General features: G+C 39.5%; 1 protein-coding gene across 1 annotated transcript; it reads left to right on the top strand.

Annotated features, from left to right (window-relative positions):
- Positions 1-736: 736 nt before the first annotated feature.
- Positions 737-26594, top strand: epb41l5 (erythrocyte membrane protein band 4.1 like 5). The gene is made up of 26 exons (XM_083908284.1): positions 737-848; positions 2202-2416; positions 6686-6790; positions 7767-7809; positions 8003-8081; positions 8324-8368; positions 8749-8801; positions 10051-10171; positions 10308-10395; positions 10617-10705; positions 10828-10897; positions 12220-12389; positions 13082-13188; positions 13339-13357; positions 13882-13927; positions 14207-14325; positions 19750-19904; positions 20235-20332; positions 20457-20591; positions 21560-21627; positions 22387-22479; positions 23268-23349; positions 23617-23697; positions 24325-24387; positions 24493-24632; positions 25693-26594. The coding sequence occupies exons 2-26, from the start codon at positions 2237-2239 to the stop codon at positions 25760-25762; spliced, it is 2319 nt and encodes a 772-aa protein (XP_083764410.1). The 5' UTR covers positions 737-848; positions 2202-2236; the 3' UTR covers positions 25763-26594.
- The last annotated feature ends 405 nt before the right edge of the window (positions 26595-26999 follow it).

Below are 26999 nucleotides of genomic sequence, written 5' to 3'. Positions count from 1 at the left end.
CATATATTTCAGTTATCAGTTTGTTTTTGTTGCATGCAAATGTTTTCCTAAAATCATACTTTGTTTATATGGAGCTGAGAACCAGGAATAGATTTGCTGGTTTATTGCTTGCAACCTGTTCACTATGAAAAGATTATATGTAGGGTGAAAAGATATATATTTTTGATTATGTAACTACCTCCATTTGCGCATGGTCTTCTTCAAAATGCTTCAATAACTTAAAACCACAGATATCTTTTGCAACACTTGTTAATCGTTATTTCCAAAGCTACCAGAGGGGGGTGCTGTTGTCAAATACGATTTGGCTGCACCGCTTAAAATCAGACTGTCAACCATGCATGAAAAGGAATTATTACTGTACATATAACTGTTTGAGCCTTGGAAGTTTTGGATAGAGTCAATGGCATATTTATTTAAACAAATAAATAGATCAATATTACATATATATATCATATATACATATTTAGTTTGTATCAGTTTATTCGTTTTTTTTTTCAGGCATTAATGGGGAAAGACAACGTCACTGACAACATATACATAAATGCGTGGCAATAAAGAATGACGAAATGCACCATTAACTTCGCCGACTAAAAATGAAGGTCTGTCTCTTTAAAAATGCAAATCAAGTGTTGTCAGGGATTTGTCCTGACGTCACTTCCGGAGTACAGCTTTGCCTTCTACTTTTTTGTTGGGACCAGGGGAGGAAATTATCCCGCAGTGGTAACGAGGTGGAATTCAGAAGAAAAAGGAATAACAACGCATTTACGGACCATGGAAGCGAACGAGGCTGCTGTTTAGTCGCCTGCAATGCACGTGTTTTCGCCGTGAAGTCAAGCGAGCGGGTCTTTGTGAGTATCTTTGTCCAGGCGTCCTCCTTCTCCTGATCCACTAGTGGCTGCGGAGCAAGTGTCTGTCCCTATCCAGCTCTCGGTGCTACAGGCGGTGTTTGTTTTGTTGCACGGCGCGCGCTCGCGCGGTCGGAGTCCTACTGATTCTGTGCGGCTGTTGCCACAGTGGTCAGCTCGTTCAGTAAAACAAACGCACACCTGTTGCTTTTCCTTATACCAGGTACCTCCGGCCTCACTTGAGTATAGAGAAGCGCATGGATTTATTTATGGATTTATATTGTGTTGTTATCTGTTTTTTTGTTGTAATATACTTTGTAGTGTTTCATGTGGTAACTCAAATCAATCACAGCGGTTTCGTTGTATGACCTACAATTAATTTTACGCAAAATCGCAAGTCGATTACCGTTAGCGGACTGCGTCAGTTTGCTTGTGTGTAAATTCCCTCTAAACTACACAAACTGAAAGTATAACTTTTATTTACGCCAGATGTTTCCACTAATAAAAATGTCTTTTCAATCCGTGAAGCATTTTATCCCCGTTAGTTTGACGTAAACTGCAGCTAGACTATGCTAAGTGACTCTAGTATTTACGTTAAGAGACACAGGTGAATTGATTACCTGGATGAGTTTTCTGTTTTATTTTTCACCTCGTCCCTAACCTAAGGTGTATAATAATCATATTAAACACTTTATTTATATATAACCTTTCTTAACAAATGTATTTAACAGTCCAGTCAGGCCTTTTCAAACATTTCAAGATGTTTTGCCTGGTTAAGGCAAGAAAAGGCAACAAAAATCTGTCAGAACCAGATTTAAAGATGTGCAGTCATCTGCCTCAGTCGGTTGCGGTGAAAGGAAAATAGGGGACGGAGGAGAGAAAACGAGAGAAAGAGGAAACAAATCAAGACCAGTGCACAAACACACAGGAATGACGCAGCATAAGAACAACATACCAAAACAATACAACCATAAAATACAATCAACAAGAACAAAACAATGCAATAATAAAAAAAGAACATTGGCTGCATTTGCTTCTGCTGCCTTACTCTGCAGTTTTTGCATGATTAACTAGATAAAGTTATCAGAGACTGTAAATCTCTGTTTCCCACTGTGTTAATACACTCCCCTATTGTGCAAGGTTCACAACTGTTTTAAGAATCTCCTGAATGTGGAACCAGACTACCACCTACATTTAATCAGTTCTTCCTTCGCACATAACCTACTTCTCTAAAAAATGTCCTTATGATCCTTTACTTTTTGAGTTCTGCTCCTCACAGACAGACAAACATGGCAGAAAACAAAAACCTCCTCGGTGCAGTGTGTTGACTCGATTTCTTGCATTCTTCCCCAACAGGTGTGGCACTGTAACCCCCTCCCTCTCTTTCCACGATGCTGAGTTTCCTGCGCAGGACGCTGGGGCGACGCTCCATCCGGAAACATGCGGAAAAAACCCGGTTAAGGGAGGCCCAACGAGCCACAACACACATCCCTGCTGCTGGGGATGCAAAGTCCATCATCACCTGCCGTGTCTCCTTACTGGATGGGGCGGATGTCAGTGTAGACCTGCCGGTAAGAGCAGCTGTGATTTGAGTTTATGTGTACGTCTCTCTCTGAAAGATCGGACTAAATTTAACAGTTGTGGAAGGGGAGTGTCATACCCTGGAGAAGATTTTCCTCTCTCTTGTACATGTGTAGTACACTTGCATAGTTTTCTGCTCTACTGAAGCAGAGAGTTATGGACATTCTGCCCAACCAGCCATTTTTATTTGAAAGATTAAAAGTGAAAGAACAAGTGGTGAATGAACTGGTGACCAGTGTATGCCTGTGTCTGAGAGAGAGAGAGAGAGAGAGAGAGAGAGAGAGTTGTTTTAAGCCGGTGTGGGTGGGTGTGGGTGGGTGCATATAGCATTGTGCTGATCACCTGTAATTCCATGATCCTCTTTTGAGAACACACTTGATCACATGATTGTGTCATGTGACCTGTTGTCTCATCACCAAGTGGACACACACTCGGCAGAAGGTCACTCTTCCCACCTCTGAATGTCTCTGACCGGTCTGTCCTCTGCCTCTTTCCCTGTACTTCTGTTAGAGCCCTTAACTAATGTAACATTTATGAACTAATCTCTTGAACCAGAATACTTTTTTTTTTTTTTTATTATTCCCCTGGTTTTTATTTTCTTTTGGCACACACATATTAATAAGTTTCCATCTGTCTAATCCACTGAATTCCAGTAAGGTCAGTCTGATATCTAACTCCTTTAGGACATTTTTTGTATTTCTAGACATTTCTGGAAGATCTCCTCATGTCCTTTTAATGTTTATTCTAACTGTCTATTACTGAGAATGTAGGGAGATCATTTTCCACAACCAGAATCCCATCCCCAAAGAATGAATACATTTATTGTATTCAGTACCTTTTATATGTGATGTACATGCAGGTACTATATGACCCCATCCTCCCCTGTCAGCTCCCTATTATTTTCATAGAAAGGTCAGCTTTTACAGAACTCCTTTTCAGTCATCCGATTGTGTTGTTCCTCCTGCTCTTATGCATTTGTTTTGATTTGAGCAGAAATTACAGGGGTGTTTATTTTTCTGTGGGTGATCACATTTTATAATAGAGCCTCAGTGTGCTTTAATACCTTAAAATTGCCTAGGCCTGAAGAAGAGATTGAAATTCAGATGGATTTCCAGGAAAAACTCCTGGCCTTTGCTTAAAGTTGAAATTGCGCTTTCTTTGTAATTCCCCTCCCCCAGATATAGGTAGCGTCTGCAATCTCCTGTGTGTTATCATCCAAGTCTCTTTAGGTGATAAGGCAATGAGAAACACACCAGTTGGGATAGGAAGCTGGGAGTGCTGCTTCGTTTTAGGGTTTGCTTATTACTCTATACATCCATCACCTACAGTATTTCATCACAATATGGGAAGGTGGTGGAAGATGAAAGATGAGATGTCCCGGCGATAACGAAAATATTCAATAAAATGAACAGTCAAACTGATGCAATGCAACATGCTTATGTCAGCGTAGCTCTTTATGTGTAATCTGAAAAAGTACAGATGGTCCTGTTTGGATATTTCACATGTGCTGTATGTTACATCAGGGAAACGGAACTTGTGAACTGTGATAGTGCAGAGCTAAGTTGTGGTGGTTTGCAGAGAAACACTGCACCTCCTCACTATCAGTGATTCTGCCTCACTTGTCCTTTTAGTTAAACAGAGTTAATCTTAACACATTGCTGCCTTTTGCTCATCTACTCTTTAAGTTTGTTCTATGGCCCCATCGTTGTCTATTCAACTTGTTATGCCCCCCGCCCCCCCGTGCTAAATGGTGCAGTTAGTTTTCCTTTTTATTTGTTCGAGTGGTTGTAAATACACAGACGGCGTCATCTTCAAGTGAATAGGACTCATTCACTTACTTTAGCTTTCCTGCTGTCTGTGAGACCCGCGTATATAAGGCCACCCAAAGTTGTCTCCTAGGGATACCACTGTTGAGCAGCATCTATGTCCACACGTACTTCCCCACAGTGTTATGATCCACATTCTTTACTCTTTAACGTATTTACTTGTTTGTCCTGTCTCTTTTGCCCCCACTCCACTCACACGCTGTCGTCGTCTTAAGTGGTTTCGTAATATGGCCCAAATATTTGTTAAATCTGATGTTATTATCTTGAAAAAGTGAGATAATTACTAAAGGGGGTATATGTGTGTATACAGCAGCAGTGCAGGGACGGGTGAGGACAAGAACCATTAATCTCTCGCTTTACAACTCACTTCTGAAACTTGTTGTGGGCACTTTTTTGTGTGTTTTCAGTCATGGCGCAACCTGTTTGCTGTCGACTGGCTAACTACCACAATGTTGCCGTTGCCTTGCCTCCATCTGTATTGACACAAAATCACTTCCTGTGTGTTTTTATTTGTCGGCAGCCAGATGAAACATAATAGTCGATTCAATTGACAGTCAGTATAATTTTGATTACATTTGAAAATAGCTTTTGATTTCAGTAAATATGACCTCCTTATGCTGCAAATTCAACAAATGACCTTTTTCAGTTCGTTACCACGTAATTGTTGTGCGTAATAATTTGGAACAGTGCATTTCAAGTTTTTTATTTTTTGAAAAAAAATACTGTTATCATTGTGAGGTTTGTTCAATAACATCCAAATTATACTCTAGCGGTTGATGACATAATCAACAAAATATGCTAATTTGCGTCAACTATTTAGGAAAATCAGAGAAAAATATGTTTTGCATAATAATTTGGAATGCAATGTATGAACAGCAAACACTTTACAAATCTTATTTACAAAAATGTAGTACTGCATCCTGATTTAAACACATTCATGTTCTGAAATTATAATAAAGAGATGTAGAATTTCACCTGACAAATTATCTGTGGTTACTGTGGCTGACAGAATTGTATGCTTTAAGATAGGTGTGAAGACAACAAACAGCCAAACAATACTGTACTGCAAGCACTAAAATAAAAAGGTTTGCAACACACACACACAGACACAATGAGCCCTTTGTGCTCTCTCCTCTCCCTGTGTACTGTAGGGGTGAGATATGCCTTCTCAGCTATGCCAGTTAGCATGGGGACGACCTCCCTGAGCTCCCTGGATGCTCTCTTGGGGTATGAGTGTGTGTGAGTGTGTGAGAGAAGGTAATCCAGGAAATCCTCAAGTGCGCCTGTGGTTTGCACATTTACTCATCCATAACTGTTTAAAAGGATTTTAATGTGTGTTTCTCTTCTACGCCAATGATCCCCAACATTTTAAAGGATGTCAGTCTGTGAATGACTGCTCTATAAAGCCAATCAATCACAAGAGGCAATTGTTTGCGAAATATATATATAAATGTAGCTCCACATTTGATGACAGGTCATTTAAAGAATATACATTTTTCAAAAAGAACAAAAAAAAAGACAAGATTGAGAGATTCAAACAACCTGTTGGCTGATCTTGGACAGCACCTTTTTCATTGAGCCAGATGATCACATGATGTGCACAGCCGCCCGACTTCCCCCAGTTTCTGGGCATCTGGGGTGCTTCAACCCCAGTTGCCGTGGCAACCCTGTCGCTGTGCCTCATCGTGGGGTTTGAGAGTTGTGTGTGTGTGTGTGTGTGTGTGTGTTGCTGGGCCTTTGTATGTGTGTGTGTGTGTGTTAGAGTGAGAGAGAGAGACCGTGCACATGTGAGAGTGAGTGAGCTCCCCCAGTTCCAGGCAGAGACACAGGCAGTAACTGGTACGGCTTTTCTGAAGGAGCAACACCTTCAAACTCTTAATACGTCCCATATTTCTTTTATTAATGTCCATAAATCACAAAACAGTCATTTGGAGTGGTAAAAAAATAAAATATTCAAGTTTGAAATGATCTGAAGTCTGTGTTGTTAATCATGCATGCATTCAAGTGCAATGATTCAGTGATTAAGCAATCGACAGAAAAATAACAGTTGTTATTATTATCAGATCATTTTAATAATTGTGTACACAAAACTTCATTGCAATTACTTTTTGGATCTAAACTAAATGTCTTTAAGTTTGTTTGATAGCATTGCACAGGTCTGTTGGAAATCATTTTTGAGACAAATTATCTTTTAAAAGACTGAGCATCCTAATTTGCAAACATGATGTATTCTTATTGTGTTGTAATGTTAAAACGAAAAGTTGTTGATATAATAACATCACCTTTACTGCTTTACTAAGTTACTTCCTTGGCATGGGCACGACATTTCCATTTAACATCTCAAGTTGTTAATTTGGTGTTTCCTGCATGGCCTAGTTTGTTCTTCAGATATTTTAATGTAAGTCCTCTGTTTGTTTGTGTTTCCCTGCTTAGAAAAAAGCCAAAGGTGAGGAGCTCTTTGACCAGATCATGTACCATTTGGACATCGTAGAGAAAGATTACTTTGGACTGCGCTTCATGGACTCAGCACAAGTGCCGGTAAGATTAAAGATGCACTTTGTATCACCGTCTGTTTATATATTTTTACTCATTTAAGTTTTGTTGAACAATTCAGTTCAGTCAGTGTGGAGCTGAATATCTTTTTTGGCAAATTTTATTCCATGCCTTACCAAGAGTTTCAGGCAGTCTACTTTCTTCTTTTTTTGGAAGACTTTTATTTCACTTTAAGCACTATTCACCCATTTGGTGACAGGCCTGTGACAGGGACTTTCCCTCTCTGTGAATGGCCTAAAGGGATTGGTTATGGGACTGTTGTCAGCCGTGGGAGTCAGGCTTGCACTCGGAGACGAAGTGTTTTAAGTCACTGGTCTGACACTGACCCTGTTCCTTCACACTGATTCTCTGTGAAGGCCATGGAAGGAAAAGGAGCCATAGGGGAGTAAAAGATGAAGCAGCAGGGAGGGACTGGAAGGAGAGCGGTTGGAGGTAGAGAGTTAAAGGAGTGGGAGCGTGAACTGAAGTAGAGAGAGCGAGAGAGAAAGTAGAAGAGGGAGGGCTTTTAAAAGGAATGCGGGGGAGAGTATTCTAGTGTGTGTCTTTGCCTGTTATCTCTCTCCAACTTACACATGCACATACACCGCCAGGGCAACCGCCTCTCCTTTAAATTGTTCATGCCTCATAGAGCCACAACTTCCTAGAATAATCACAGCACCAAAACAATGACTTAAATGAGTCTCTGTGTGTTGTAAACTGAACACGGGCAGGTTAAATAGCTCTGGAGGAAAAGGCATAAGGTCAAATGTGAAAGCATTGTTGGCTAATAAATAGATGTATTTATACTAACCTGAACCCTGCTGGAGATGTTGTTGTCTTCGGTGGCACATTCACAGATATATAATTATTACCTACATTCATTCCAATTATCCATCTTAGCATAATAATTATATGTTGTGTTAAACCTGAGTTAACCTCTCTAAATATCCTGTGCTTGCTTTTCCCTTCCATGTTGTTACAGCATTGGCTCGATGTTACAAAAAGTATCAAAAAACAAGTGAAAAGTAAGTATTCATAGGCCTCGTTTCTACCTTTTAATTTACCTTCTCAAATCATGCATTGATACTTGCTAGAAAATGCCCCATTTATACGCCTATAATTATGAAAACATGCTGTTAATTCAGTTTTTATCATTGCAATACTTGTGTATGTTCATTGCATTGGTAAAAGTGTTCACGGTATTGATATGTTCCTCAGTCGGTCCACCATACTGCCTTCACTTGAGAGTGAAGTTCTACTCTTCAGAACCCAACAATCTACATGAGGAGCTCACCAGGTGAGTTAAGACTTTATGCTGTAGCGAAGGACTCGAGTACATTTCTTGATGTAGATCATTTTATTTTTGTTTATAGACAAACATTACTTGGTCACATACTGTAATGCAGGACAGTTTTGTTGCCTTCAGTGGTCTCAGCATGGCATAGGTAGTTGTTTTTGTGTCTTACTATAGGAAAAACTGCCCCATTTCATCACAATTTCTCACCATATTCACCTTTTATTGTTGTGTTTTACTTTCAGATACCTATTTGTTTTACAGTTAAAGCAAGACATCCTCAGTGGCAAGTAAGTGATTATCCTGTATTTGAATCATTATCTTTGAAGAAAGTGTGGTGGTGTTATGATATGCTAAATAAATGTAAGTACAGATAATATCAGAAAATAATCATTTTATTCCTGACACATTTTGACATCTGACTTGCTATCGTAGACCTGATTGTAGTAGTTCCCTAGTATTACATGTTGGTATACGTAATACAATGCCTAACAATAGTCTGTAAGACTGGGAATATACAGGAAGTGGAAGTATTTATTACAAATAAATTACCTTTTCAGAATTTGAGAACAGTGGGCTTTGGCGAAGGTCAACGGCAAATGTTGGTGACGTACGCCAGTGCGTGCTAACAGTGACTGCGACTGACCAGCGTGTGTCTTCATATTTTCAGGCTAGAATGTCCGTTTGACACGGTGGTGGAGTTGGCTGCCTTCTCGCTACAGGGTAAGCACAGCTGGTATCCAGGATCCTCTCCAACTCTGTTTTGGTAATTGGAATCACATCTTCAACAGCTGACGTTTTAGGTGTAATGTTGTGTTGCGGTGCAGTCTGCCTTCGCTGTACTGAGCCCCGACATACCTGTGTAAAATATAGCTACCGTTAGTAAGGTGTGAGGTAAATAAACGTCTATACCTGTAAGCCTATTGGTTTGTCCATCTGCACTGAATTCGTCCCCTTTCCTAAAAAAAGTTCTGTCTGCATACCTTAAATCTCTTCCAACACTCCCACATGCCCAGCAGACATTGCCTCTAAATCCCACACTTACTTTTCTAGCTGTGAGACGAAGAAATAGGTTACCACATCTCATTTAGAGCGTGCATGTATTAGACCTTCTCTATAACCACACACATTGCGTGTTTTTCCATTATTGTTGCTAAATGGAGTGTTTACCTGCAGGAGTGCTGCCTCCAGAGGAACAAAGATTCAGTCAGTTGAGATTTTATGAAATGGGATTGTGTGTGCACAATCAGCAGAGAGAGTCACACACATCACACACACCACACGCACACAGTCACTGTGGGGTAAATGCCAGCTCATTAGTGCTCCATCCTTTTCAGAGGCCCCTTAATCCAGTACCCTTTCTGTCTTTCTTTCCCCCTTTCTTTGAGCTTTCTCCCTTTTGTTTTCCTTTTTTTTTTTCCAGATTTATGTTGTTGGTCCTGCTACACTGACATTTACTGACATCGTAAAAATATATCTATATATTATTCTTTATGCTGAAGCTTTGTTTACAACTGGATTAGCTCTACAGTGGAGAGCTACCAGCAAATCCCAGTTTCTCCTATCTGCTCAAACCTGGCGAAATGCGATCCGAACTAAGACTTCTCAGTCTCTGTTCAATTTTCTTTACACCATGGTATCAGAGATAAGGTGTTTCACTCTGTCTTGTTTTCAACACACTATTCTCCTTGTTATCACCGGAGGATTTATGTTTTTCCCATCCCCAGCTTCCTTTTTGTCTCCCTTTTCATTTGATAAAATCTATGACCTCTCGTTCAGAGAGAGACACCAGTCCCTGACCTGAAGATTGTGTGCTGCAACATGAGGGGAGCGATTGCTGGTTATTTTGTCCATTGAGATTTTCCAGTACCTTCCACTTTAGTATTAATAAGTATTTGGTCTCGGTGAATACTATAGAATAATTGAATAACTCAAATGTTAACTGATGAACTGATTGTCTGTGTGGCTTCAGCTGAACTCGGAGACTGCGACCCATTGGACCATAATCTGGATCTGGTGTCAGAATTCCGCTTCATCCCCAACCAAACAGAAGATATGGAGCAGGCTGTATACAACACATGGAAGGGCTGCAGGTTAGCATGTCTCATGATCTAATACTGACTGCACCTCTGTGTGTGTGTGTATGGTAAATTGGTAAAATGTCCTGGGTGTGGTTTTTTTTGTCATCTTTTCACCTCACATTTTTGTGTTTTTCCTCCTCTCCGTCAGAGGTCAGACGCCGGCTCAAGCTGAGATTAACTTCCTGAACAAAGCCAAGTGGCTAGAAATGTATGGCGTGGACATGCATATGGTCAAGGTGAGCCTTTTGGTGAATGTGTACTTACTATAACTCATAACCTCATTGATTAAACGTTGTTGTGCAGCTGTTAACCAGTTTTATACATGTTATTGTAAAATAAAGCCACTATTGTTTCTGCTAACAAGTGAGGGAGTCAAGCAGGCAGCATTTAGTGGTATTATCATAATGCTTTTTTTTTCTTCTCAATCCCTGCCTTTCTGTCGACATCTGCCCTGCAGGCCAGAGATGGTAATGAGTACAGTCTGGGTTTGACACCCACTGGGGTTCTGGTATTTGAAGGACAAACCAAGATTGGGCTCTTCTTCTGGTATGACCTCATTTATGAACTATTCTGCTTTAATATTCAATAGTCAGTGCTTTTTTGTGTCATGTTTTTAATCATCCCCCTTTGTGCGTGTGTGTGTGTTTTATTTGTTTCTTTGTTTGTAGGCCCAAAATCACTCGTCTCGATTTCAAAAAGAGCAAACTGACTCTTGTGGTAGTGGAGGATGATGACCAGGTGAGAAATGGAATGTTGAAAATGTCCCCTATTTACTGTACTGTTTCAACACATTCCTGTTGCTGATAGGGCTTCAAAAATAGTTTGTTTTTATTTTATTTTAAGAACCTTTAAGCATTGTGTGTTCATGTGTGTGTGTGACTCAGGAAGGGCAAACATTCACTTGAGGATTAATGATGCACTAAGTTTGGTTTTGAATAACAATGGAATGCAACGGTGACACAGTTCCTTGGCAGAAGCACGAGACAAACAGATCGTTTTGTACTTGGGAGATAAAGCTCACCAGTTTCACCACATGACATAAACATGTCAGCTATTGAAAGTCACTTGAAAGGAAATGTAAAACATGCAGAGTTTGCTTTATTCGCAATAAAGGGCAACATCTTGTATGAAGTAGAGCCCGAGCCTTAAGAGAACTTACTTCAGGAAAATGAAACAAGACTTCATATTGTTGTACCCAGAGGCTAGTGTATATGAAAGAGAAGGAGAGAGACTGATTATATGCCCATCCTGGAGGTCTCTGAGCAAGGTTAATAAAGAAGCTTGCCCCCTCTGGTATTTCTGGTATGCACCATTCTCCGACACACACACACACACACACACACACACACACACACACACACACACACTAGCATTGTTCTCAGCAGTTGTGTATTTTTCTGGTAGTCTTGTCACCTGAGGAATTTACTGTATTATTATAATATACATGTCTTTTCATATTCTATCAAGTTTCTCGTCTGCAGACACACACACACAGATTTGGACATCTCTCCTTTTAAGGACACTGCGAGGGTGTCTGACCTTAAGCAGTAACTCTAAACATAACCAGTTAATTACTAACCCTAAATTTACCCTAATCCTAATTCATATCATAGTCCTAAATTTGAGCTTCTACCTCATTAGGACCAGGTGTTGGTCTCCACGAGGACGACTGGTCCTGTCAGTGTTTTAACAAACATAACGATAAAAGTTTAATACATTGTGGAGGAGATGAAAGAGTTGCATCTCGTAGTCAAAAGGAATTTCTGAGCACAGTCTCAACACGGCATGCTAGAGCAAGTCTTGCTTTTTTGGTCATCATGGTGGTCAGTTCATTATATTGCAACAGCACACGGGTTTCTAAAAGACACATGACCCACAATTATGGCTCTCTCAAGTGAGATTTAGCATACGAGTTTCATTTTATGGAAAACATTTCACCTTGAGTCGAAAGTGTTTCATATATTTTTAATTTAACCTGCAATAGCTCAACAAGTTAAGGTCTCTACAACAAGGTACTTTCATCATGTCACTCTACTGAGACCTTCTTCTTCTTCTATTAGGGAAAAGAGCAGGAGCACACCTTTGTCTTCAGGATGGACCATCCCAAAGCCTGTAAGCATCTGTGGAAGTGTGCTGTAGAGCACCACGCTTTCTTTAGGCTGCGAGGGCCTGTACAGAAGAACTCTGCAAGCTCTGGGTTCATTCGCATGGGATCACGCTTCAGATACAGGTAATAGATTGGATTCTTTTGATGTGATGGCTTTATTTTCACCTGAGGGTGGCTCACAGACACAACTGCAATGTATTTTTGTATCAAATAAGCAGAGCCTAACATATTGTGGTTGTCTAAAATAGTTGGAAATAAGCTTACTCTTTATCTACAGTTTGTAAAGATGTATAAGCAAACAGTTACATGCACATTTATCCCTTTTTCATATGGCAGATATCTCATTTCTGCTCTCTCCTGATTCAAAATGTCTTATTTGAAAAGAAGTTGGGAAATTGCTAATGAAGTAGGTCACACAATTTTAAAGATCTCTGTACAGAGATAATCAAAGTGTGATAAACATTATCATTCCTCTGTACATGTGTACGCACACATACTTGAAGAGGTTTCAACCAGGCGCTCGGTGTCAACACACCACAGTCGCCAACTAGTTCCCTTCTCTGTGTGTTTAAACATTTCCCATTTGGATAAGCACTGGCACTAATGTTGGTTTAACACAGCGGTAACCGGGTTTGTTGTTAATGGAAGGCCGTTGCTCAGATGGGTCCAGAGTTCAGCAGGGGTCGTCACCAGGCCTGTTGTTTTTGAGACAATAGGGTTTATTTGTCCTTTTGTTTTTATGATTTGGCCCATAACACCCACGGTTAGAATCATTTACATTTTAGGAATAAATTGATTTTTTTTTTTGGTACCAGTGGAAAGACAGAGTATCAGACAACCAAGGCCAATAAAGCAAGGCGCTCTGCCACCTTTGAGAGAAGGCCCAGTCGACGTTACTCAAGAAGAACCATGCAGAACAGAGGTGAGGACAACACTCGCTCAGTCACATGCCGGCACACAGGAATTTGCCCACTATCTGCATAATCATTTACAGAACTAGAAGAGAAATAGATTGTGTAACTATTATGACATTTATCCATTCAAACACGGTCTGTTCTTTGTGTTTTTACAGGACCGTTCATTCCACAGGAGTGAGTACACTTTTATTTATTTTTTATTCTTATTAAAAGTTATTGTCCCACAGCTGCTTTGTATTTATATTTTCATATTATTTGAGGTAAATAACAACAATTAAAAGTTTTTTGGTTGTATTACAAATGTATATTTCCGTTTAACCTTAAGTCTTATGGCTATAATCATGTTTCAGGGGGTCAGCCTTTTGTTCAATGGATATGAATGAGGATTATAGACATGATGTCATTTGTAATCAGCTGTCATGTGACCAGCTCACTCAAAGCATTGTTGCGATAAACATTCCTGGGACTTTTCCTCACACATATTTGAATATCTGACTCTCCATTTTCTCTCCCAGATTAGAGAATTCAGCAATTTTAAATACTGATCGGGAAATGCTAATTGGCTCATGTGAATCCTCTTAAACTAAATAAAAGAATCATAAATGTTTCTGCATTGTCCCTGTACACTGTAAACTAATATTGTTTAGATGTTGTGCTATTTACTTTTGGATTAAAACCTTTTTACTTTCTTTGTTCAGAGTTCTTTCCTCAGGCAATGGAGTCAGCTCCAGCAAAGATAACAAGGTGAAGAACAAAACAGTGCTTTTATTCTCTCTTCTGTTGTCTATTAGGAACCAGAACAAAACACAGTGACTTTGGTAGTTGGCACTTGAGAAATAGATTAATTTTGTATGAGATACAGTTTGCTAACATGTAACAGCTGAGGACACTTTGTTCACTTGTTTTCCTCCTTTTGTTTGTCTTTTCAATAATTTTGCATTCATGTTCTTGTTTGTGCCCTTCTGTAATTACGTATTTATACGTTATTTTACTCCTGTCTTTTTCCTCTCCTCTCCTCTGCAGGTTTCTTCCAGTAGAGGTGCCTGGTCCAGTGTGCCTGTGGTCACCCCAGCAGTGGCCTCTGTCTGTAAACCAGTGGAAATTGAGGCGCTACCCAGGAGTCCTGGAGGAGAAAAAAGGAGGTTGGTTCATTTAGAATTTTATGTTTTTTCTTGTTTGTTGAAATGTACTCTGTGGAAGAGATAGCTGTCAATGGCCATATTGTAGTATCCAGACCTCCTTTATTCACATTTTTGCTATTTTTAACAAAAAACAACAACTGAAGAGACATTTTCAACAACAACAATACAAGAAATTAAGCCATTTTTGGATGCATCCTAACAAAATTTGAAACTTTTAAAGGGGTCTGACTACTGAATACTTTTTTCATTGACCAACACTGAGAGTAGCTGAACATAGATGAATTATTGAATGATCCTGTCATACTGTGACCAGGGATAACAAGGAAAATGATGCACATGGAGAGATATTGTCACAACATGTTGTTTTCCCAAATGTTCCTGCTCAGTTTGGTGATTGTTGGGTACTTGCACCGAGTATAAGAATGTGTTTATGGAAACACAAAGTCCTTGTGTGTCCTCCTTTACTGTGTAGTATTCTGATAAAGAATTGCCCTAGTACTTGGCTCACTTCCTCCCTGGACCACCCTTATAACTTCTTTCTATTGTTTTTTTTTGGGTCATTTTAGTATTCTCTCATAGCTCAGTGTTTGCTTTGTTCTGTCATACTTTTGACTCACTTTCCTTAGTACACTTTTTTTTTTATCAAAGTTATTTTTTGTGTACATGTACATACAGTCTATTGGGGTCTGTCAGTGGTAAACCTGCTTTGTTCCATGTGTGTTCCAGTATTAACATATACTGATGACATTGGTCTTGTCTGGAGGCAGGTCAGGTAGGTAACGGTCAAACATTAAAACTTGCCATCGCTCTGGCCTTAACCAATCAAACGCTGTGCAGTGATGGGCTTTATGATTTTCGGCTTGGGAAAAGGGCGCTCTCGCAGTGCAATTGTCTGCTGCAATTCTGTCTTTTGTCCACTATGTTTGATCAGCATGAAATATCAACCTAATCTCTGCCCGGAAGTAATGTGATGATTTTTTTTGCGGGGATGTTGTGTCTGGCATTATGAATCTGTGGTGTGGCTTGGTTTCAGCTTTGGATCTGCTCTTCAAATATTAGGTGTTTTGCAGTGTCTCTCCTTTCAGTCATCCAATGTCATGCTGTGCATTCTTTGAACCTGCTTATTAAACTTCTACCCTGAAGAAGATTTTAGCAGATATTAGAACAATATTTGAGCATTACCGTCACCTTATTGCTAACATATTAGTGATGTGATAAAGTAACAAAACAGTGCTCACCATCAACGTGTCGGCAACTAGGTCTTCACATAATAACAGCTCATCCAAATTTACTGCTTAGGCTTATCTGATCTCAGGTCAGATTTATTAAGAGGATTTCTGTCATTTGTTTATAGAGATTCAAAAAGAAAAAAAAAACTTGATTAAAGCTTAAAAAATCTGAGCTGTGCTCAGGCTATTATCTATGGTATGTTTAATGAGCAAGATACAGTTTGCCATTGAAGCTACTGTGCTGAGTAGACTTAAAGCTCCTGTAAAGTTATAAAAATATCTCTTATGACATAAAAATGTGGTTTTATATCATGTAAAATTCATATTCATTTTCTCCTGTGAGACGTTGGGATGACACACACACACATTAGTCCACGAACATTGTAGATCGTCAGTGTTTTTACAGAACGTTTGTACAAGATGTCAGGCTTGAAATGACCTCTGATTTCATACCATCCAACGCCGTGGACTCAGCTGACATGAGGAGGGTGCTTTGAAAGAGAGACTGTAGTATCTTTAACTCTTCAGAATAATTCCTGGTTCTTTTTCCTGTCTCCTGCCATATCGACATTGCTCGCTTGTAGTGTAATTTCACTGTTTTATTGAAATTTTAGCTGTTCTCTTTAACAGCATGGCCGCTCAGTCTCTATATGTGGATCTGTTGTCACTTGGATTTTATTTGATTTGAAAATGGGAATTCAGCAGCGATTATTTGCAAATCAAAATAACATCCTTATTTAATAATTATAAAACATTATGGTTTTTGATATTCACTACCCAAGTATCATGTTTTGCCTTATTTATGCTGATGTGTGTCACATCTCTCCCTCTACAAACTGTCATTTGTACCTCATTACAAAGTAATCATCAGTGAGAGTAAATATTATATATTATATATATTATTGTTTGTATATTAATATATGTATATTGTAATAGTTATACTGTGGAAATGGGGAACCGTGTGCTTCCACCACTCTCAGGCCTGGATCACACTGATTTGTGGCTGTGTTCATCGCAGCAGCTTTTTCATTAGAACAAATTGGAGTGTTCACACTGGACGCAAGTCTGTTTTTGAGCTCAGGTGACTCGCCTGTTCATCACGCGTGACTCATGCAGTTCCTAGTAAAAAATAGACAAGAGAGACAGAAGATCTCAGTGATTATATAAAACTGACATCTCTCACTGTAGTTTTAATGTCCAGGCTGAATCGCAATCCATAATATTATATTTTTAAAACTATTTTAGGAGCTGTGCAGATTTCCTCTCTTTCTTTCTTTCTCAGTCCAAACAAAAGAGTAAGCAAAGATCATGTGACGTCTGTCAGAGATGAATCAGAAAACGAAGTCAAAACTATATTAGTGGTGTGGACTGTTCTCCACAGACATCCTGTCCACTTCACTTAGCTGAAGTGTTTATGTCACAACACTATCTTACTAATCGATGTTCTTTCATGTGCCCCAAAAGACAGATAGATAGATAGAGCCATAGAGTTTGACTTGGCATGTAAAAAAAACTAAAAACCTGTTTTTCAAACTTGCAAGGTTAGTCCTCCACGTGCGTTGAATTTTTCTCCAAACAATGAATGTCCTTGTCTTTTAGCTACCTGCTCCTTCTAATTCACCTCTGCTGCCTTCTGCTCCTCCCTCCTTTCCTATTATACATTTCATTCCTGTGTAAAATAAGTCCCTTATCTTCCTCCCCCTCGTTCATTTGCATACAATCTCACTCTCCACTCCCCAGTCTGCCTCGTCGCTGACTTAAACACTTGCTCACACTTCATTTCCTTAACTCCCTGGTCTTGTTTGTCCTCTTCCCCTCATACACAACTTGTCGTTCCTCCACCCTGTTCTCCTCAGGTCTCCTCTTCCCTCCATCCTCCCTGCTCATATCCCACCAAATCTCCCCAAAAGGAGTTGGACAGACGCGAAACCGGGTGACCGCAGTCTCTGCATCTGTACTGACACGAATTGGACAGCACGCTTATAAATGGGAATGGCTCAGCAGTGACTCGCCCCTTGATAAAGCTGGTGCTTTTGTTCCATGATTGTACCAAAGGAAAGAGCATGTGCGGTGTGAATGTTCTGTGTTCCTTGGTAACTGAACGGAAAACCTCAAAGAAAAAAACACTGCGTTACACTTGACATTGCCCTCTGTCTGAGTCCATCTCTGAAAAGTCTTACGTTTGCTTCACCTTCAAAGTCTTGATAATTCTTCCTCTCTTCCTTACCCTGCTTCACCTATCGTCATGGTGAAACGTTGTGCAGTGAGATGGTATCGATGTGAGGGCTAAGAAATCAGCTCTGCTCTTGACTCTGCGAGAAAACAATAGGTCACGTAGTTCTTTGAGGGTTTGAGTACGTTCTCTCCTCTTCTTATGTTTTCCTCTCTCAAAAATAACATGATGTTTTTGTAATACCCAAAACACTGTTGCTCTATTAAGTTCAAATGATGAATGAATGATTTTTATATATATATATAATAGATGATTATGTGATTTTTGCTTTTATTTAATTTGTTCTGCACATTTCATGGATCTGCTGCTCTGTCTAAAAAAAAAAAAAAAAAAAAGTAGGATTGGAAATGAAGGTTGAAGAAAAAGGTTGTTACCTTGGTTAAGCACAAAAGGATTGAAGCAGGTTGCAAAGAGTCACCTTCACTCTTTAAAGGTGGATTACACAGAACTGAGCACAGTGCAAAACATATTTCGGAAATTAAATTGACATGACCTTCTTGGTAAGAGTTTTCAAAAGTGAATCAAGCTTTTTCTGAAAATATTTATCAATTTTTTTTAACTGAGGTGCTGAGCATTAAATGCTGGGTTTTTGACGGTCTACATGAAGAGCAGTGTGCGTCGAGGTCGATACACTGAACGCTTAACTACACCTCCGCTACACCACTGAACTGCGCTTTCTTGCACATCCCACACTGTTTCCATATGATTTCATGATATTCTGTGCTTAGTTAAATGTTTACAGCGACTGTGACCAAAGGAAACGTTCACCTTCTGTATGTTTAAAAATAATTTCAGAGAATAAAGACATGATTACTCTCGTCACAGACAACAGTGTGTAGCTTTAAGTTACATTCTTGACATGCATTTTATCCCATTTGTTATTACCTGCAGTCATTAAGGTTGTACCTTGTAGATTATAGAGATTTTAAAATGGTTGGTGGCTGGTTTGTCTATTCAGGCTTCTGTAGAAACATGGTTAAATAAGATGACAGTCTTCCTCAAAAGTTTTTTTTTTGTTATTTTTAAGCAATAGCACACATTATTATACATGCACTACACAACTATAGTTATATATAGCCAATAAACCCTCTTACGTGTTACACCCAGGACCGTGTCCAAAACAGCTGCTGACCGAACTGTGCACTTTGATGTAATTCGTGAGGGATTTATACATCATCATGTTTCCTTCATAGATGACTTAACATCAGCTTATTTACTTAAACTTGGTTTTGAGTCCCTGTGGTAAAGCATTGTACTTTTCTTTCCCATATTTTATAAGTGTGGCACTCACTCTCTCTCTCTAAGCATGCATGGTATGTACACCTACTGCCCATGTTTCACCGTGTCCTCAGGCTACAGAGAAATGAGGTAATTACGAGGCCGCTCGAAGAGCTTCTACCAAAACCCGTGTATAAAGCGTTTCGCTTCAGGATGTTTCAAGTTCTGAGAATATTGCACCGCGTTATTTTCCACAGAAGTTATTTCTTGCTTTGAAGACTTATTACCTTTGGCAGAAGCGCGCTTCTGTGAAAACTGTTGCTTTACCTCTTGAAAAGACATTTGGTTTTAGGCAGCGTGGTTTATTTTAGTGCTGCAGCTGCTGTGTCTTTGTGTTTCAAAGAACATTTATTGCTTTTGTGCTTTTTGTGTTTATGTTATTTATACTCACCTAACAGTGACTTTTGATGGTTATCTTTCCAGTTGAAGCATTTGCATTATTTGACCGATTTGATTTGAGTTTTTTTTTTTTTGGTATCATTGTAAAATCTCTTGTGACATCGTTGTTTGCCAGTTTTGCTGATCTCTGCAGAGTTCAGTCATATCTTAAGGATGCTGCAGGTAAGTTGTGCTGTTGTATAATCCTGAAGTCTTCCGTTACTTGCATTATCCCTTCCATCATATCTACTGCATGTGTTCCTACTCAATATTTTACAACTTCCTCCATTTTTTTATTGTGTCTAGTGTGTCCACTGTCGTTGACCTGATGGAGACCTGCATCGATGATGTCCTCAATGCTCCTGTTACTCCAACTCTGACCACCGCTGCAGAGGAGCCTGGACCGAGCAGTGCTTACAGTGCTACTGGTGTCACTGTGGAGGATCCACTCTGCCTCTCTGGTGAGGCATTTGATTACCTAACATTAAATAGAATCAATATGAAAGTGAATATGTTGCTAAGGAAGTGCAAAATATACAAAATCTTCTTTTAATTTGTTCATGTATTTGGCAGGAAACAGATATAAGTGTCATAATATTGAGAGAACTTACTGGCTGACACTCAGACACACGGTTTGCCTCGGTTATTAATAAACCACTCAGAGCTGATTAGAATTAAATATTTTTGGCCGCACACCAATTAGTGATAGTGAATTTGACCTCTGCATTTAATACACATATACTACAGTAGTATCACGTTGTTAATTTTTTTACTTTTATCCGTGTTTTCAGAAGCAGCGGCTCGTCTGAAGCAGCTGGAGCTGGAGCTCACTCCGGTCCTTTCTACTCCAAGGAACAACGTCAATGTCAACATGGCCATGAACAATCAGGTGTGTGTCTGTCGCCGGTCGACGGACAGTTTCAGCGACAACTATCGGATGCCGTCTTTCTTGGTGTCGTCGGGTTTAAAACTCTCTTTAAAAAATGCTTATTTGTGTGACCCTGTTCCAACAGGAGGATTTGTTGAAAATTACGGAGAAGTGTGCTCTGAGCAGCACAGGCAGCAGTCCTGTTGTGACTCCACTGCGCACCCCGGAGGACCTGAAGAGTAACATTCTAAAAGCACAAGCTGAGGCTGCTGCCCTCAAGGTGAGGAACAAAGCTCAACACAGACACTAGAATAAAAAATAAGGGAGGACTGAATCTTTTTTTGTCATTTAAGATTCAGTGCTGCATTGTGTTGTAAGTCTTAAATGAAAAATGTGCATGGATACTAACCCCGTGTACAGATGGAAACCGATTTATTTTCCTCTAGAAGATGAACTTCAGTAGCATTTTAACGATCTGGTCATTAATGAAATCAGACATAATGTGTGTGCATCAAATTACTCGAGGTTCCAGGAGGAGGGTTAGCTCTGCATCATTCAAGAGTCCCTCCACGAATCGCTGAAATGCCAGACCCATATAAACCCTGGTCTTACCTCTCTCTTACCTTTTTTTTTAAGCTTTCTTTGAAAGTAAATCTACAGAGTTGCCCTCATCTGGATGCTTTATCCCACATTCTACCGTTCCTCTACTTTCTGCAATGAATTAAATTTGGGCAGCGTGTGAATTATTTCTCTCAACTCATGAACTTGACATACACGACGTATACAGGACATCCTGAAAGGTAGAGGTACTGTGTTACCAATTGAACACAGCATACTTGCGTATACCTTTTAAAATGGAGTAATAACGCACAGAGAAGGAATGTGATTCTACTCTCTGTTTCCTGGCATATTGTGTGGCACAGTGTTGCACATACTTTTGGCAATTTAACTCACTATTATACGTGGAGGCTTATGTTCCTCATAACACAAGCGACATCCAAATACTTTGAACAAGTAGACTCTTTGTGCAAGTCTAATTCCTTCCCGCCGGAGTATGACGGTGTGTCACAGAAGAATTTAATCATCACAGCTATAGCGTGTCAGGCATCTGATAAATGTGAAATGTATTCTTAATGGCGCTGTTGCTATTAAGCTGCACGTCTGTATCAGTCCCTCACTCCCAACTCTTCTCTCCATCTGTCTGATTATCCACTTCTTCGTCTTCTCCTCTTTTTTACGTCCGTGCAGGGACCATTGGAGGAGCATGTCATGAAAGCAGGAGATAAGAACTGTAACTTGCAGGAAGCCTCTGCCAGGTATGATTAACACTACTTATGTTTAATTACTTATACATAAGCTCAGTATTCTATAGCTGCAGAATTAGAATTCAAAATAATTAAGTAAATAAACCTAAAATAAACTAGAAAAAGCATGATGTTGCATTGCTTTTGTTGTTGTTTTCTCTTTTAATGTTAATCAAGCACAGCAAACATGGCCATTGTTGCTTGTGCTTCATTGTCTTGTAACTGGGCCTTTTACCTTCCTCCTCCTCCTCCTCCTCGTCCTCCTTCGTCTTCCTGAGTCATACCAGCTGTCACTGCATTGTCTCAGCCAATCACAAACCACAAAGGGCTGATTACAGCTCTTGAATATTCATGAGGATTATTAGCATTGCTCACAACATTACATCACCTGCAGGGAGCTCATCCCTATTAGCAAAGCCGTAAGCAAGTCACTGTCTCTCTATAGCAGAAACAGTGGATGGGTCAGACTGCAGAATACTACACATTATATTCAGTGTTGTAGCTCACAGTTTTAGACAAAGGGGTTTAACTTATAAAGGATAAAAGATAATAATAAAACATACATGATTTACTGTTATAGTTTGAAGCAAGATATTAGGTTTATAATTTTAAATTATGCACATATTTTACAGTCAACTCAACTGTGTCATGTTTGTTCACTGTCGTTTTTCATTCATGTTCATTGCGTCGATATTCTCTGACACAAACGTCTTTTGTCAGGTTGAAAGTGCTCCACAATAACTCTTCTCTCTCTCGCTCTCTCACCGTTAGCAGTCGTCCTGACGTCCAGGACTCGTGGGACCTGCTGAAGCCAGCGTCGCTGGTCTCATCATCATCAGCAGCAGCAGCAGCAGCAGGAGCCAGGTCAGTGTGTTCTTCTCATGCTCCACGCTTCCGTGTGCACCTTTTTGCTTTGCACATGACTGTTCGTCAGCTGGGCAAATTCTGGATGTCGTCATTATTTTCCAGTGTGTGAGCGAGCGTACGTGTATCATGTGACAGATAAAAGGGGAACACAGATTAAAGGGAAGGTCTTTGATACTAACTGCAGATTCCTAAAAACTCTTAGAGCATGAAGACCACAATTTAAGTTATTTTTTGCAATGAAATGTTTACATTTACATATACAAATATTGACCTCATCCTGTGCAATGATCATATTCTTTTTCAGCGACTATTTAAATTGATAGTACTCTAACATTTAGATCTTGATAGAGCTAGAAAGTTTCAGGGTTATTGTCAATGTAATGTTTTTAATGACCAAACAAAAATGATTCATGTTGTCTGTGTGGTCTTTGCTGACATCTGTTGGTATGTTTGAGTGATACGCGCGCGAGTGCCTGCATCTGCATGTGAGTCTGTGTGTGTGTTTGGGTCACATGACTTAAGTTCTGCCTGGATACTGCTGTTGTCGCTGCAGTATAATTGTTTACACAAATACGGGCGCACGTTCATAAGCTTGAGCAGAAAAATCAGGAATGAAGGATGAATGTCTGCAGGCTTATTACATGCATCTACAATTCAGTATTATCCTCTGCTGCTGTTTAGAGGCTCATGTTCTGAGTTAAATGTGTGGTTGAGAATGCGAAACTTGAAATTAAAACATTGTCTGTGAGGAATTCTTCATTAATTATCCTTGTTTCATTTTTCAGTGTGGAGAAGTTAACTGAAGATCTAAACTCCTCTGATCCCAAGATGCCTTCAGAGTCTGCCAGTGACGGCATGGCTCCAAAGGTAACGTGATATTAACAGTTAAATAAGTGAATGATCTAAATGTGTTTATTTAATATATTTGTGATATGGTAGAGCCAGTGTTGTTTGGTTTTAACATTATCACACATTGGGATGAAAAGACGACATAAAATGCAATAACTCTATTGTGGAGAATTTTATTTTGAATTTCCACAAGGGGAAGCTTACATTTTTTTATAATCTTAAACAAAGACTAAGTTCAATTGTGTGCTTGTTTGTTGTGATTAAGGGTTTTTTGTCATCCCGCAGATTAAATCAGAAGAAGTTGACCTGCCGCTCACGGCCCCTTTATCTGACAACCTGATCGACTTCACTGATCCAACTCCTGTTGTAAGTTCAAGCCTCTGTACTGTACGTGTGCAATGGTTTCAAATTTGCTCCTGCAAGGATCTTTAAACAAGATTTCATGAACAGGAAAATGCTCTATTTACTTTATTTCACATGGCACAACATGAAGGACACATTAACCATTGCTTAGAGTAAAGCTCTGTCTAACCACACGACTGAACTGCAAAAATACATCACTTATTCACACTTACTCAGACATGTTCAACCTTTTTTTTCCTGCTGACCAAGAAGTGTGTGTGGTTTTATATTTGTGGCTTTGTGAGGACCAAAAAAATGTATAAACCATACAGAGTGAGGACATTTTTGGCTGGTCCTCTCATCTTTAAAGGGCCTTTTCAGTGTTAAGACCTGGTTTAAGGGTTAGGGTTAAACTTGGGTAGTGTATATGTATGTAGACGTGAATGGTAATGGTAAAATTAATGGGAGTAAACTCTTTCTTTGTTTTAATTTAGTTTGTTAAGATCCTTGTTACTCATCAAACTCAGAAACAGCTGCTCCTCCTCGTGTCAATGATCTGGTGATACTCCAGGTTTGAATGAACCCTGGTCTACGTCTGTGCTATTCATCCAATTATAATTTATCATCTTTTTTGTTTTTCTTTTGTTCCAGCTCCCTCCAGTGCCACAGCCCAAATCTCTAATCACACCTCGCTGGATCATTCCAACAGCTTCTGTGAGTGCCAGCCTCTTTTCACCTGTCGTTGTCTTCTCTAAGGCTGATGTAGAGGCTCCATAGAAACTGACCGCCTTCCTTCTCCCTCTCCCTATTCTAATGCAGCATCCTGGCATCTTTACTAATGGCCTGCTCGACCCTGACCCCCCTGCTAAGGTCACCCCTCTTCTCCCTGCAGACGGGGGAGCCGCTCTCACCCCAGCTCTCCCCCAACTCCTGCACACACATAACACCGTCACTGCAAGGTAAAATGATTGCCATTTTTTTTACCTAAAGCAATAAAAGGTTGTGTTATAGCTCTGCTGACCCCTGCTGGTCAAGCAGTAAAATACTCAGATAGTTAAAGATATAATATGTTATAATAACCTAAATCCATATACATCTGTACTATAAAAACGGAACTTTTAAATGCTCTAAATCCTCCTTTATACTATATAAAATGCCAGGAATCTTCAGTGTGAAGCCTCAGATTCGCTGGTGCTGCAAATGATCACTTTTCTCTGTAAAAAGGGTACAGGATGAGCTGTTAAGCAGAGCTTAGAGCTGTTGCGGTGCAGCTAATGTGGCAAAGAGAGAGAGAGGAGCAGTTGTTATCGGTGTCACACTTTTTCAAAATGGCTGGTGGCGTCTGTAACTTAAAATAAAGCTGTAATACAAAGCAGTTTCAGGGAAAAGGAAAAAACTCTTTGAGTTCTTTTCTTATGATTTTGGTTGTGTGTGAGAGAGAGAGACCCCTAGTGGCAGAAAGTACACATTTATGCTTTTTAACTTCACCCCGTCTTACTAGATTGGTACTTTTGAGAATTTAGGAAGTCATTATTTATTTATATTATATTTTTTTGCAAGACACTGGACTTTTTTTTGTAAAGTCACATATTAACTTCAGAATTGTGTTGAAATGCAAATTCTTGTTGTGAACACATTGTCAAAGGAACTCTCATGGACACATGAATATATGTGTAGATTTCAGAATGATATTTTTGATGTGTCACGGCTGGATAATTGGGCCGATTTTTTTTTACCAAGTATTATTTATACAGTATATTCATGCAAGTTTATACGTTGTTTTGTTGTTATTGTAAAACTTACACATGTGCATTTATTATTACACTAGAGAGACACTAAATGACACAAAATGCAGACATGGAGGTTTTCTCAGCTGATTTTCTTGATCATTGTGTTTTATGAACGCACAAAAAGAAGGAACTCTTTTTAAAGCAGTCTTTCAACATGAAAGTGTGTATTTAATATTTTTTACTGTCACCTTCGTCTCTCTTGCTGATGTGTTTTTCCTGTCCTTCACAGCTCTTTGGCTCAGCCGCCAGCCTCGAACGATGGAGCCAAACCCAGAGGTCTGCTGACCACTGAGCTCTGATGAAGACCAGGGGGAGCTTCCCCACCTCAAGTCCATCACCACACATTCACCACACCACAGCTGAAGAGGATGAAGACGTGAACACTGTGGGCTTAGGGGAGGGCAGAGAGGAAGAGGCAGCTTACAAGCAACACAATTTCAACTGCACAAAAAACACACTTATCAAGCTTAGTTTATGAAACACACACACACACATTTAGCTCCAGTATTAATATTTAAGATCGTTTAACTCTCAGTGATCGACCATTTATATTTAAACCATCCACTAATCCTGACCTCAACTAGTGAAAGTCTTTGAATGGGTTTAACACTCACATACTATAATGTACACTGCACAAAATTGCAAAGAAAAGCACTGATTTCCTTCAAAGATGGTAGGTTGTCTCTTATTAGTGCTACTTTCCTCCCCCTGCCCCGCTCTCTTGTGTTTTTAGACACTGGATTGCTCACATGTATTCACATGCTGTATGTACATAATGAAGAGCAGAGATGCTGCTCAAGTACACTGGATACAGGACTGAAAAGGTCAGGTCTGTTCAAACAAAGACACTTGATTCTAAGAGATAAACAGCAACTGGATTCTGACGCTGAAACACTGTCCCTGTAGCACACTGCCACCCTGTCTTTGAACTGGATTATCCTCGACACTGGACCTCGAAAGAATGATTTGTAACCGACGGTAGAGACGACAACTTTTTAAATTTTTTTATTTTACTGATTTTATTTGTCCTCTATTTTATAAATCTGCACATTTTATTAAGAAGGATTTGAGCCCCACTATAAATGAAGGTTAGCTCCGTGTCTCTGGAGCCTGTTAGTCCTGTCCTTTGGTAAACCCTTATCATGGTTTTTAACAAAAAAAAAAAAAGTGTTAAAATGTGATTTAGTTTTTACTCAAAACTGCTGCTTTTTTATTTTATTTTACCCACATACATTTTAAATAATTCAATTTAAATGCCACATATGTGTTGCTGTTCAGTTACAGTTGATAAATCTTAATTAATCGTTAACTATCTTATATCTAATGTGATTGAAGTCATTTTAGAACCTAATTTGACCCTGCTATAGACAGTGACTGCAAGTGTAGTTGTTACTCTGCCTTATGTAAATGAATGTATTTGAAAATATCTTGTGTAAGAATGCTGGAGATGCCACGCTGTAACGACGTCACTCAAGCGGATGCCTAATTCTACATCCAAGTTTATCACTCAGACTCTTAAATGCTAGTGTTAGAGAT

Source organism: Microchirus variegatus (assembly GCF_963457635.1).
Source record: "Microchirus variegatus genome assembly, chromosome: 22".
NCBI classification, from domain to species: Eukaryota; Metazoa; Chordata; class Actinopteri; order Pleuronectiformes; family Soleidae; genus Microchirus; species Microchirus variegatus.
Note: the sequence above shows the minus strand (reverse complement) of the source record. Positions and strands in the feature narration are given on the sequence as shown.

Excerpts from the sequence above, each read along its gene's own strand:
- epb41l5 (XM_083908284.1), top strand. The coding sequence starts at position 2,237 with ATGCTGAGTTTCCTGCGCAGGACGCTGGGGCGACGCTCCATCCGGAAA. Across the intron at positions 8,369-8,748 it reads CAAGACATCCTCAGTGGCAA|GCTAGAATGTCCGTTTGACA; the intron begins GTAAGTGATTAT and ends TCATATTTTCAG. Across the intron at positions 24,388-24,492 it reads GGATCATTCCAACAGCTTCT|CATCCTGGCATCTTTACTAA; the intron begins GTGAGTGCCAGC and ends ATTCTAATGCAG.